General features: G+C 41.2%; 1 protein-coding gene across 14 annotated transcripts in view; it reads right to left on the bottom strand.

Annotated features, from left to right (window-relative positions):
• Positions 1–1,618: 1,618 nt before the first annotated feature.
• The window catches only part of CLIP1 (CAP-Gly domain containing linker protein 1), a 126,166-nt gene continuing 113,787 nt past the window's right edge, over positions 1,619–13,997 (bottom strand). For 9 of the 14 annotated variants that reach the window (XM_042910057.1, XM_042910065.1, XM_042910064.1 and 6 more), the window contains 7 exons: positions 13,855–13,907; positions 7,663–7,780; positions 7,424–7,574; positions 6,803–6,852; positions 4,935–4,940; positions 3,634–3,758; positions 1,619–3,316 (listed from right to left, as the gene is read on the bottom strand). In XM_042910057.1, the coding sequence (XP_042765991.1) occupies positions 3,091–3,316; positions 3,634–3,758; positions 4,935–4,940; positions 6,803–6,852; positions 7,424–7,574; positions 7,663–7,780; positions 13,855–13,907 (729 nt within the window). In that variant the 3' untranslated portion in view covers positions 1,619–3,090. Of the gene's footprint in view, positions 3,317–3,633; positions 3,759–4,934; positions 4,941–6,802; positions 6,853–7,423; positions 7,575–7,662; positions 7,781–13,854; positions 13,908–13,997 lie in introns of those variants that run through there. The other 5 variants (XM_042910061.1, XM_042910063.1, XM_042910069.1 and 2 more) reach the window with 2 other exon arrangements.

Here is a 13,997-nt window from a genome sequence, read left to right as displayed (position 1 = left end):
GAGAGACGGGGACTGGGTCCTACTTCTTCCGCTTAAAAATCGCGACTTTCTTCGTAGCAGCAAGCGTACCCGCTATCATGGAACTCTTAAATTATAGCAGTCAGAAAGCCCTCCGCTTTGCTCTTTCAGTTTGTAGGCTAAATTTTACCCAAGAAAAGACAACGGCTGCGACAAACTTGTCTGTTTAGCTCTCGCCAGTAGATTCACTGCATTGTATTTCACACAGATAATATCCCATGTGGAATCCAGTTCCGCTCCATTAGTAAAATTCGTATGTTACCTTTTGAGTTGTGAGAATCAAGAGGGTGGAATTTACGTCGTGTTTCATTTTAAAAACTTAGCAGGGTGCCTGGAATTTAATTGCTTAATAACTATTGTTTTAGAATGATTGATTCGTTTTAATACTTCGAGGGTGGAAATTGTCTGGGATGTAAAAGAGGCTTGAAAACATTTGCTCTTCGAGTGGATGGCTCTATTCAATCCTTTACATACACTTTGTTATGAAGAAAGGACTCACCCATGAGTCTGAGTAAACAAAGAGCAGAATTAGGGGATGATGCTGAAAAGCAACCAATCAATCATACATACACACTGGCACTCTCAATTCCATGATTTCATCAAAACCGTTTAAATTTTAAAATAATGTGTTTCTACTCAATGCTGTTTCATGTCCTAATTCTCAACCCGGTTTTCATAGTGATTCTCAATCTATATCACAAATTCTTACCACATGTACAGACTTTTTTGCCCAACTGAAAAGGTGTATTATTTTAGCACCGTGAAAATAAATGTTCTCAGCAGGCCTTGTCACATACTCTTATATTAGGGCAAAACTTACGGTGAAGAGGTGAGATGCCCAAGGCTAGTGAAATCCCAAGCATGCATGCATGTAAACGAGCAAGAGCAGGATGATAAACTATCCTTCTCCCAAAGGATCACAATGCTAGGTAATGATCAACATGGGTGTTTAACTTGTATAGGGATCCGATGTTTGGAAACGTTGCTATACTGCTGTAGTTGCCCTATAAATATTGCAGACCTTAGTGTTTTCTTCTGTAGTTTTTATTGATATCATTGACATATAACATCGTATTAGTTTCAGGTGTATACAACAGGATTTGAGTGTAAGTATATACTGCGAAACGATTACCACAATAAGTTAAAACAGTTTGAGTCTTTTAATTCCCTATGGTTAGTAGTGAAGTCAAGGACTAGTGTCAAGGTATCATTTAAGGAGGTAAAAGTATTGTTCTTGTTCAACTAATAACTCTGCTTTGGAAATATCGACCTGTTGGGGACTCTGTGCTCATAAAACAAATGTTTGGTTCAGTAATCATTTTGCTAAATATCACAGCAATCTTCAGGGTTTCTTTCCAAAACATCACGGATTATTAGGTAGTTGGTGCTACGTGGTGCCGTTTATATTTTTGTCAGGTAATACAGTGTGATATAGCAATGGATAACAACCTTAGGTATTTAAGTGGGTCATAGGATGCTTTGAGACGAGGATATATCAATTTCTTAAAAGCTGTTTATCAACAAGACTGCAGTAGAAATTGCTATTTGGATCTATAGTGCTCACTCATTTAAAGAAAAAGAAAACATTATGACAAATAAACCTGGGAAGAATATGTTTACTACCACTGGCAAAAAAGAATAACCATTTATTAAAGTAGATACAGAACACTCGTTTGCTCAAATTTTAATACTGCTTTACATTTTGTTTGTGAAACACTTCCTATTATAATGTTTATAACCAAAAATTTTACAGATTTTTCACTTGTCAGACACACATTTGATAATCTTGAGGGAAAAAATACATCAAAGGCATATATACAATTATAGAGGTTCTTATTATACATGTAGCACGGAAGATACATTACTTTTTACATATTGTAGAAGACATTCAAATGAGATAAATAGATTCAAACTGGTTGATAAACTTCTGATGGTTGAGGTCCTTCATTTTATTTTTTTGTGATAAGAAAATCCAAAATTATCAATGTTGAATTTCTCATCGTACATTCATCTATAAACAGTTTAAAAAAAAAAACCTGTAAAGGTTGTAGATCGGTTAATTTAGGTGTTTTAATAGTGGCTTATTATCTGATTAACTGACTGCCGGGGATATCTGCTGAAGAAAGAAAAAGATTTAGAGAAAATTCTCCCAGGTATTTATATCTGATAAAGAAACAAAATGAAAACGGAAAAAAAAAAACTATTTGCAAAGCCACGTGATATCACTCCGGGCCTAGTCCATTATGTCCTGATGTGTTTTCTTTTTCATAAAGGTAAAAATCTGAAAAGAAAGACATTGTATTTTGTCCCAAAATATAGATTTTTAAAAAATATATACATATAATATATAGAAGCTGAAATTATGCAAAAACCAATAAACAAAACACCACAGTAGAGTAAGTAGGTGCAGCATATAGATTATAAAATGTCCCCACAGCAGTTTGGGGGCTTCCCCCTCCCGTTACCTGTTTCATGATTTTATAATCACACCTAAGTATTATCAAGCCTGAAATAAAGGCACTACTGACATCAGGTAGTGCAAAGAGCTCAGATACTTCTTTAAGAATAAAATACTTTCAATGAGTAGATGAAAATGCAAAATGGCACATTTTTCCAACTCATTCCAGTGTCAAAGCTTAACCAAAACATCTAAATATACAAATGCAGCCTGGAAAAATTTTAGTGCAAATATGAAAAGTAACGGCATAATTTAAAGTTACTTAAATAAGGTATTGTAAGGGTAGGAATTGTTCTATGAGGCTTCCCTAGGGACAGTGAATGTAATGGCATCTGGTGCAACGTCTTGTTAGAACTTTTAAAAATCAAGAAGACAAAATTAGAGGTGAAATCTCACCTACTAAGTATTTATTAACTTCTGGTGGGGGCGGGGGGACTAAAAGGGTGATGTACTGAAGATCAAAATATTCTCTTCGATTTGTTGACGGGGGTCAAAAATAACGTGAGTTCCGCTGAAGGCCGCCGCACAATGCTGGTGTCCAGCTGCCTCCGCGCCGGTGCGGGTGGAGCCGGTGCGGGGGAGGCGCCGGGCGCGGGGGAGGGGCCGGGGCTTCATCAGAAAGTCTCGTCGTCGTTGCAGTTGGTGGCCCAGTGCCCAAACACCTCGCAGATTTCACAGTACGGGCGTTCCTCGCTCCGACTGCCGTGGTGTGTGGAATGGGGGGGGTCCTCTGACACCTGCGCCTGCGTGGGACAATCCTCTGTGTCGTGGAGGTCAAAGCAGTCGCATATGTCACAGAAGAGGCGGGGTTTCTTCTTGGACTGTTTCTCCTGGTCATCGCTACAAATGTTAACGTGCATAAATCAGAAACTCCTCTCTGTAAGAAGAAACTCAGGAGACAGTATCACTCACGACAAAAAATAAGAACGAATTCTGGCCACGTCTGGGAGCCTTGAGTGTTAAGTTCTACAGTCCACATTTAGAATTTTCACATCAAACCACTCGCGGTGTATCATTCTCTTGCCAGATTTGTGGAACTCCATTTGTGGACAAGTAACCACAAGGCAATGATTTCTCCAATCCACTGGAACCTACTTTTTAAAACCTTTATTTAGATGGAGCTAAGGTTCTGATTAGTATCGCTTAATATGAAATACCTGTCATAATTGTTGAGGTCATCGCCGTTCCCATTCAGGGCTGCCTCTGACATCATCTCCACCTTCATCTTGAGGTCTTGATTCTTCCTCTGAAGGTCCACTATTACTGAATTTAGGAAATCAATCTGATGTGTCCGGGGGGGGGGGGGGGGGGGGGGGGGGAGAGAAACAGATGTGTAAAATGTCTCAAGCGTGTATGCTGGAGGATGGATATGGCATGAAAGTATACTCTCACGCTATGGCTACAGGGTGTGCTGGACTCACGGGAGGGGGAGATAGTGGCCATTCCTGAACCCACGTTTAAACGCTTTATATATACACGGACATCAGCAAGATTCTACAAAAAGCGGAACCAATGAGTTGTCCCACTGAACTGTAGAACAGAGGCAGAACTTTGATGTTCTGTAGATTGGAAAAAGTTCGTGGAAAGTCTCCTCCGACCACCGTTTAACATTTACTCATTGGTCACGGTGGCACAGGAAACAAACGTCATCTTCAGAGCAAAACGAAGGTGTTTTCAAGAGAGGGCTCCGGCTCCCTTCAGCTGAGGAGACACTCTGGCACACAGTGACAGGGCAGAGCCCAGGTAGCACACGTGTGGCCAGCACCTGTACCAAGATTCACTGAGCAGTGGGGTAACAAGGTGACCATCGGGAGGAGACACTCTTGTCCTAACATCTCCTTTCAAATCAAGGGCACTCTAAAAATAAAATGTTTTTTCCCCTCTTCTACTAAAAAGGTCCAATCTCTCTAAATATCTAAGTCCTACTTTACAATATTAAAAATGATGTATTTCATCTTTTAAAGACATATTTGGCCTTGGGGCACCTGGGTGGCTCAGTCGGTTAAGCGTCTGACTTCAGCTCAGGTCATGATCTCACGGTTGGTGAGTTCAAGCCCCGCGTCGGGCTCTGTGCTGACAGCTTGGAGCCTGGAGCCTGTTCCGGATTCTGTCTCCCTTTCTCTCTGTCCCGCCCCTGCTCACACTCTGTCTTTGTCTCTCTCAAAAATAAAAAACAATAAAAAAAAATTAAAAAAGAATATTTGGCCTTACTCCCCTGCCGGGGCAAGTTACAAAACAAAGCTAGCAATCACTGGCTTTGTGATTCTCTGCAGAATACCCCTTCCAATACTGATGGGAGGCTTACATTTTCTAAGACTTTATCCTGTTAGGAGCTACAATTCAGGAAGAAGAAAAAGCCACAAAATGGATGTAGGTATAGTGGGGAACCACACACACACACACACACACACACACACACACACACACACGCTCACAAATTAGGAAACATAAAACAAACCATTTGCTGATTGGAAGAAAAGTGTTGGCAGCGGCAGATGAAACAAATGGAAGCAGAAAGGAGAGGGGAAAAGAAAACACTGTTAATGGAGTCTATGCTTCTTGGACACACAGACTAAGCAGACAACACTATCCAGGGGGAGTCAGTGCATCTGTTGAATCCTTTCATATCTTTCAAAGGAGATAGATAGCAGATGACTAAAGCAAATCACAAACTCACTGATCTTTGCTTTTATTTAAAGATGATGGAGGCACCTGGGTGGTTAAGTGTCCAACTTCGGCTCAGGTCATAACCTCATGGTTCTTGAGTTCGAGCCCCGTGTCGGGCTCTTTACTAACAGCTCAGAGCCTGGAGCTTGCTTCAGATTCTGTGTGTGTGTCTCTCTCTCTCTGCCCCTCCCCTACTCACGCTCTCTCTCTCAAAAAAAAAAAAAGAATGGTAAAATAAATATGAACATGCTGGCTTTTGTACTTTTGAATTTTGAACAGGATAAATATATCCAACATATAGTGCTAAAATTGAAGGTGGAAGTTAGTTGCTATGTGCAATTATATTTCCAAATACAAAACAGTTTGCCTCCTTATAATCCCATTTTTAAGGCTAAGTCTGTTTCGATAATTTTGGCTTTAGGGAAACAGCTTTCAAGATCTCTGTCTTTTTGGGGCACCTGGGTGGCTCAGTTGGTTAGGCACCTGACTTTGGCTCGGGTCATGATCTTGCGATTCTTGAGTTTGAGCCCCACATCGGGCTCTGTGCTGACAGCTCAGAGCCGGAAGCTTGCTTCTGATTCTGTCTCCCTCTCTCTGCCCCCTGCTCACGCTCTGTGTTCCTCTCTCTCAAAAATTCACAAACATTAAAAAAATTAACAAAAAAGAACTCTGTCTTTTTAAGGTCAAGAGGAGCAAGGAATCTTTTGACCGAGTAATTCTACTTTTACGAATCTATCCTAGAAAAATACTAGTATAGCTGCAAAATGACAGATATTCAAGATAATTCATTATAGCATTGTTCATAATACACCTAAAAAGATTTAAAAAAAAATCCCAAATGTCCTGTCAGCTGACAAGGAACTGATTATAGTACATCCACATAATGCATACTATACAGCAATAAAAAAAGACCAGATTATGTAATATGCCACCATTTGTGTTAAAAAAAAAAAAGAAAAAAAAAAAGGATAGGACATGTTCTTAAATCTCTGAAAAGATTTGTTGAAGATCCTAATAAGAGTGATTACCTGTTTGGAGGTCTGGGAACTGAGAAGAGAGATGGTGTTTGGAGTGAGACTTTCTACCATATATACTTTTACTATTATTTATTGTTTACACCATATGAATGTATTATGTATACAAAAGGCTAAGTGGTTTTTAACAACAGTGCGTAGGGACCCCTGGGTGGCTCAGTCAGTTAAGCATCTGACTTTGGCTCAGGTCATGACCTCATGGTTGCATGAGTTCAAGCCCCGCGTCAGAATCCATGCTGACAGTGTGGAGTCTGCTTTGGCTCCTCTGTCTTCCTCTCTCTTCTCTGTCCCTCCACCACTCGTGCTCTCTCTCAAAAATAAACAAACTTAAAAAAAATTAAAAAACAAAACCAAACACAACAGTGAGTAAGGGGCACCTGGATGGCTCAGTCGGTTGAGTGATTTCGGCTCGGGTCATGGTCTCATAGTTCGTGAGTTTGAGCCCCCCTGTGTTGGGCTCTGGAAGGACAGTGTGAAGCCTGCTTGGGATTCTCTCTCTCTCTCTCTCTCTCTCTCTCTCTCTCTGTCTGTTCCTCCCCAACTTGTGCTTTCTCTCAAAATGAACTTTAAAAAATAAAAACTAAAAAAAATAGCGAGCAAGCCACGCAAAGGAAAGGAATATTACCTGACTCTCCTGGGCTCTTTCATCCTCTTCTGCCTGAGTATCAGTATTACCTTATATCAAAGAAAGGGGGGGGGTGGATTTTACAAAAATTGCAATCTTGTTTTCCTGAGTTACTATAACAAACGGGCCAGTGATAGACACGTATTTTCATGTGAAATTCCCAAATGTGCCTCTCTGAGAACAGTTCGTGGGTTCCTGTCCCACATCTGGAGCCCTAAGGGATCTAGCCAGATGCTGGCCCTACCCCCTCGGCGTTCTCCGCCGGGCTGGCCCACGGCTGGTGAGGGCGCCCATCACACCCACCCGGAAGTTAAAGTAGCAAGCAAGTAGCACGTGCTCACGAAGGGGCCACCTCTGTTCCCCTTTACCGCAGCGCATTTCAGAGCCCACGGCTGCGACCGCGAGGGCAGCCGTCACTCACGTCCTCTATTGCTGCCAACATTTCAGAGGTGGGGATGGCGGGCACGTCCCTGAGCGGAGGACCTGTGTCATGACCCTTATCTGCGTCAATGGGAGGAGAGCCAAAGGCAGACGGGCCGAGGCAGGGGGCGGCGCAACAGCTGCCATCCCAGGGCACCTCACTAGGAACGGCTCAGCTGCAGGAGGCGGCCGGCACTTTACCTGAGGAGCTGCCGAGCTGCCTCCTGTTTTCTTTGAGTTGAAGCTCCAGGTTCTTTACCTGGAGTTCAAGCTTCGCCTTGTCGGACTCCAGAGACTGGACGACTGAGTGCAAGGACTTGGCGGAGGCGCTCTCTCCCCTGAGCACCGTGACCTGAAACACAGCAGGTGAGCTGAGGCTCGCACGCACGGGAACAGAAAGAGGCGGCGGGAACAGAAAGAGGCCGCCGACGGTACTCTACCTCATTTCTCAGTTTTTCCAGCTCTGCATCCTTTTCGGTGAGTAAGGCACTAGTAATGCTGATGGATTTCTGCAAGGAAGCTTTTTCTTCATCGGTTTCTTTTATTAACTTGGATTCTCTAAAAGACCAAAGAGTTAAAAATTCCACAAATCAACCGAGAGAATGGTCAGCGTCCAACTGCCCTATGACAAACACGCAATTAACTTGAGTTAACGTAAAGAAAAAAGTATCACGGGGAAGTTTAAAAGGGGGTTAAGGCTATTATGCTTGCAAAATTTTACTTGAAATTTTACTCACTGTGAGGGAGAACAAGTTTACCTATGCATAGACATGCCAGAATCTGCATATCATTGTATCCATTTGAATTTAAAGAAACATGTTAATAACTTTGGAAGAGGTAGAATTTAAAAAAAAAAAAAAAAAAACAGAACAAGACTGTTGTACCCCCAAAGAATTCTTTTAAAAATCTAACCCCCACCCCAGCTGAATTCTGTTACTTTTTGAATAAATTATTACCAAGCAATAACAACAATTAAAATACACACATGCAAAGCAATTATACACGGATGTCATGCAGAGCAGTTTTATGCTGGAGGTATCAATTGGTTCTCACTAATTTGTTACTTTTAGCAACTTCCAAGAATGTATTTTTGAGATCTCATGGGCCAAAACAGTAGCAAAGATTATTACTGCTATTCATACTGAAGGATTATTACTTTTCATCCACAGAATCGGAAAAGGACATTCAGTTGCTCATAGAAATTACAGGCAATTACATAAAGGCTGGAACAGAAATGTTAAAATGGATTTCTGGGTATAGAATGAAAGCACAGGGGGAGTCTGGAGGGAGACGGGCAGAGCACTTGCTTCAAGTTCTCAGCCTGACTCCGAATTTGTCTGTCAGCAGAGGGAGGGCGACCAGGTCTTAAGGAGAGAAACATTTATCCTGGAGTCAAGGGGTGGGAAAAAGAAGGGGAAGATGAAGCAAAGACAGGGAAGGAGGGCAAGACACAATAGATATAACCCAGAAGGGCAGGCTACTCTGTGTTTACGTGTGTGCATCTCAATTTTTGCTGCAAAAATTATATGCATTCAGAAAGTGCCACGAAAGACCAGCAAAGACTGTCACAGACTGCAGGAAGCTGAGGAGGCATGACCACTGAATGCAGTGTGGTTTCCTAGACTGAATCCCAGAAGAGGAACAAGACATTCGTGGAAAAACTGGGGAAATCTGAATAGAGTCTGGAGTCTAGCTAAGCATACTGAACTAACATTACTTTCTCGGTCTGGACCAATGTGCCAGGGAGTGTGCAATGTGTGTGTGTCAGGGGATGTGGGGTGATGGGTATGTGGGAACTCTCTGTACTGCCTCTGCAACTCTTCTGTAAATCTAAAAGTTTTAAATAAAAAAAGTTTTAAAAAATTACATGCAGTGTGAAACAAGAGGGAAAAAAAAAGTCCTTGTTTCACAAAAATTTTTAGGAAAAACATGACTGGAAGAAATTCCCAGCTAGTCCTCAGACCGTCCAACCTACAACACTGCATTAATGTAGATGATCACCTGTGAGTCCAAAACTTCAAGAACAAGAAGTCAAATCCCTCCCGGTTCTAGAAGGAGGGACTGGGTCAACACGAGCCTGTCACATGGTTCAGTCTGCTTGAGAACTGACTGGAAGAGTCGGAAACTGAGGCCCAGGTTAGAAATGGCAGAATGTATGTCTGGTTAGTGAGACCCAAGATATCCGGCACACGAATTACAGAATTCTCATGATTTATGGTAAATTGAAATTCTACACAAAGATGAAAATATAAGTGTTGCATTTATCTCATTGTGTGGCTTACACTTATAGTCCAGAATAAGTAGTAAGAAAAGAATCTGAGACTTACAGAAATTTCTTGAATTCAACACCCAAGCATGATATGAACACTGGAGAGGGGGTGGGTATTGGTGCTGTTAAATTACTAAGTGAGGAATACCTCGCTAGGAAATAGGGTCTTGCTTAGGTTAAAACAAAGCAAAGATTTCAATGGGAGGAATATATAGGTATTCTTCCACCTGGAAAGTAAATATCTGACGTTATCGACAGTTATCCACAAAATCCTGGGCTCCTTAAGTTTCAATTAAACTTATTTGGTAGTTTCTTCCATTGTGGAAACTATTTCAAGAGCTTCACTTGGTGAGAAATCCAACTCCAATTTGAAAAATGTAGTTTTACTGTTTTTACTGAAAAACACCAGGATATGGGGGTTGGTGAACAGATTTAAGTTCTTCTATAATCAGAACTCTAGGCAACCAGAATCTCACAGAGTCTTTGTGGCAGGGAGGGATAAAGACACCAGCAGATGATAGAAGGTAAAAGGTACGGGAATCTTTGCTTCTCACGTACACACGACCCCTAATTAGGCCGCCTTCGAAGAAGATGGCAGGCTGAACGTGTCTTGGACAAGCTGTCAAGAGACACATGGTTAGGAAAGGGATCTGCCTTGTGATTTATACATCAAATGACAGGACAAATAGCCTTTGGCAGCTTGTCTTCATGGCCGGTCTTCACTGCTGGCTTCTTGGGCTATTTCCAAGCCCTAATCCCACTGTGCAAACCAAGAGGGACGAAATTAAACCATATATGCCAATGTTACTGACATGTGAGTCACAAACGACACTGACAGGAGCGCCTGTGCCACACTCTGAAGCCATGCTGGCTAGAAGGACTTGGTGCTGCTGAAGGTATCGAGAAGGGAAGATATAAACACGGTGTGAAAGATCGGCTCTAAGGGCCAGATACCTTTCCCTTCCAGGGAACATATTACCCAGATTCTTTCCTTACTACTTATTTAAGAAATAAATTCTAGTAATGAAGCAAATACCTTAAAGTGTAACTGGGCAAGCTTAAAAAATGCAAGATAGCAAGAACCAAACATTAGAAACATGAAAAGAAATGCAGGTAATGTAAGGAGAACTAAATTTTCACTGAATCTCTTTGCTGTATATAGATCTAAAACCGGTGTGTGTGTGTGTGTGTGTGTGTGTGTGTGTGTGTGTGTGTGTGTGTGTGTATGCTGCTAGGAATATTTTACAAAACAAAAGCAAGACACAGAGGGACAAAGGCAGCCAAAAAATATATACAACAAGTTGTTTTACTAAAAATATATGAAATTTATTTATTATAACGTGGATAGACTTTCTTTAGTCTTACCATTAAAGACACACAGATAGAGCAAAGGAAGCAGGAGTAGGGAAGGGAAAAGAGAGGGTGAAATGAGCATTGATAAGTAGCGCAAGCTCGAGACAGTCAGACAGTCAGCAACCCACACTGAGCTTAACGAGCTGGAGTAGCACGGGACCGCTTTAGACCCGGTCTCTCAGACGGGGTCGCCAACCAGTTTCCATTCCTGACATTTATCCCGCATTTACACTAACAGAATTAATTCTGACTCCAAGAAGTCCATGTCTAACATTTGAGCTCCAGAGTCCCTGCTTTGACATCAAAAAGCCTAGAGAAGGGAGGGAGGCCAAACGTGTTCCCAAATCTGCTGTAGGCTTTAGTGGACAGGGGAGCACACTTGTCCACTTCGGTCAGTTAGAGCAATTCGAGGTTGGCTCTGCTGGGTCAGGTATCTTGGAGCCTGGTTTGAAAGAGGTCCACCCGACTTGGAAACCAGCTTCCAAAATAACGATTGTACTTTTAAGTTAAGAGAAAAACCTGAACTACAGATTGCTTGCAATTTAATGTTTAGGTACCAAAAAACCATAGCAAATACAGGAAGACCCTACTACTTAACGAGAAGCAGTCTGTGCCTCAGGGTCAGAAGTTCTGCACTTCAATACAATGACCATTTCAATGCCACACTTAGATACTATCTTGACTATGTATGTTCAATGATCACTTCTGAATTAAGCCCTTGACTAAGATCTCCGTTCTTGCGTCAACAACTACATTGCAAACATCTTTATGATTTAAGTACTTTCCAGACTTAAATTAAGAGCGTTATCAAATTCTTTTCAGTACTCCATGCTAAATTTACTTAACTATTACACACATAGATCTACACATTATCCATTATCACACTGGCTTTTAGAGGACACTTAAGGTATCAAGAAGGGAAGATAAACACGGTGTGAAAGAACGGCTCTAAGGGCCTTTCCCTTCCAGGGAACATATTACCCGGATTCTTTCCTTACTACTTACCTTAGAAATAAATTCTAGCAATGAAGCAAGTACCTTACAGTGTTACTGGGCAAGCTTTAAAAATGCAACATAACAAGAACCCTACTACTTAATGAGAAGTAGAGGACACTTAAGGGCCCAAATTATTAGCTAAAATAGATCTGCACTCAGATTTCAGAAATAGACACAACTTTCCATGAGGATTAATTTGACCAAAAAACAGCGCCAAATAGGGTAAGTTAGGTTTTCAAAATTTTCACTTTCAGAAACAATTACCATGTTTATCAGCATTTATTGATATAAAGAGTGATTTTCAGGAGACATTCTCCTAAACTTATCCAGGAATTAAAATGGGAGCAAAGATGGTGAATTAAGAAGTGGCCTTAACAAGCCCCCAAACTTGTTCTACCTTTTTAAGCCAAGAAAAAAGTCACAGGCCTGCTCACATTTTGAAAGGCATGTAATTTAAAGTCACATGGAAAAGACTAATGAAGCATAGCAGCTTTATTCTTTAAAGGAAAAAAAAAAGATTTAAAATGAACAATAAATAAATGTACAGTGAGAAAAGAGCCAGCATGAACATCTGACACCCTCTGTCTTACGCTTGCATCTGGGTTCTTGGCTAAGTTGCCCAACATTTTGGGCTCTACTTTCATCCTTTATAAATGCAGGCCCCACCATATATTTTGCGGGGTTGTCCTGAGATTAAGTTTGTGAATTGTGAACACAAAGGGATAATGTCAGTACTCGCTTACTTACACCAGCCCATTTTTCCCATGCTCTCCTGGCAGAATGGGACAGGAACGAGCCCTATCAATTTTTTTTCACATATCCTTGATAACTGCATAAGGAGGTTCTCTTTAAAGAAATGGAGCCTTATTTATGTAAAATGGAAATATCCTGAGGCCCACCCTCGCAGAGCTGGCTGCCTACACAAGGACGGGGTGGGGGCAGTGATGCATTCTGTGTGCATTCTGGTAGGAAACTTTAAGTAAGAATGAATCTAAGGATTTCTTAATTAAACAAGAAAGGAGGAAAGACACTCCTGGACTTGAAGCCTAATGTCCTTTGGAATGTTTCTTGTGGATCCCAATATCTCTGTGGGCTAAAGAAAGCCCTCAATTCCTAAGCCACCGCCATGCTGGCAGGAGCAGACTGCCAGAGTAAAACACGTGTGTCAGTGGTCAGGGAGAGAAACTTCCTCTTCCCGACCAGAAAGAATAATAAAATACTTCGCAAGAGCGTGGATGAATTCTTGATTAAGCTCTTCTTAAAGAATTATGTTTAGTTCTGTTTTCAAGAAGAGAAAATTACGTCACTGTCGTGACGCACATCTACTCAGCGAACCACCATCAGGGCTGTGGTTCTCGGCAACAGTACCCACCCATCTGCCCGGCACGCAGCGTAAAGCACAGAATTTCTCTAGACACAAACTGCACATTTTACAAGAGCAGACAGAGACTGTCAAGATACGTAAGCATCAGGCTTCTAAACAGTTACTTCTGTGGCCCCATTTACCCTTACTCCAAAGTGCTGGAAGGTTTCCATTTAAATATCATTTGATTATCATCAAAGAGTAACAGAGAAAAAAGCTCTTTCTTAGAAAACAGAAACATTCAAATTGATGCTAACACATTATTATTGAAAAGTTCAAATTTTTATATAATGCAATCAGTATTTATATGCAGATCGATTACTCTACATAAGATTACAGCATTTTCAGTTACTGAAAAGAAGAGGTAACAGCAGTATAATGAGACAATCTGATTTTAGAACATTTCTGAATAAATTCAACTGACCATGGCTTAAAAATTAACCTGTCCTTTGTCTTTGTAATTAAGACTGTAACTTTTGAAATAAATTTTCATCATTCACCTGTTATGAGCACCAAACCATCACAATCCAATCTTCTGAACAATAAGGAGGTGACGTGTTTTCTACAGTCACCATACACGTCATGTTCTGACATTTTCCTCATTAAACACACACACACACACACAACAATAAACACAAAAAGAAAGCCTACCTCTTTTTCATTTCTAACAACTGATTATTGAGCACAGATCTCTCTTCTTCTAGCTGGAAAAAAACACACACAAAAAAGTTCAGTTCGTCACAAAAGTCCACAGAGAGGCCTATTTCTCATTCCACATGTCACATTCCCAGGCT

Source organism: Panthera leo, chromosome D3, assembly GCF_018350215.1.
Source record: "Panthera leo isolate Ple1 chromosome D3, P.leo_Ple1_pat1.1, whole genome shotgun sequence".
Taxonomy (NCBI): domain Eukaryota; kingdom Metazoa; phylum Chordata; class Mammalia; order Carnivora; family Felidae; genus Panthera; species Panthera leo.
The sequence above is the reverse complement of the archived record's forward strand: the minus strand, read 5'-3'. Positions and strand labels throughout refer to the sequence as shown.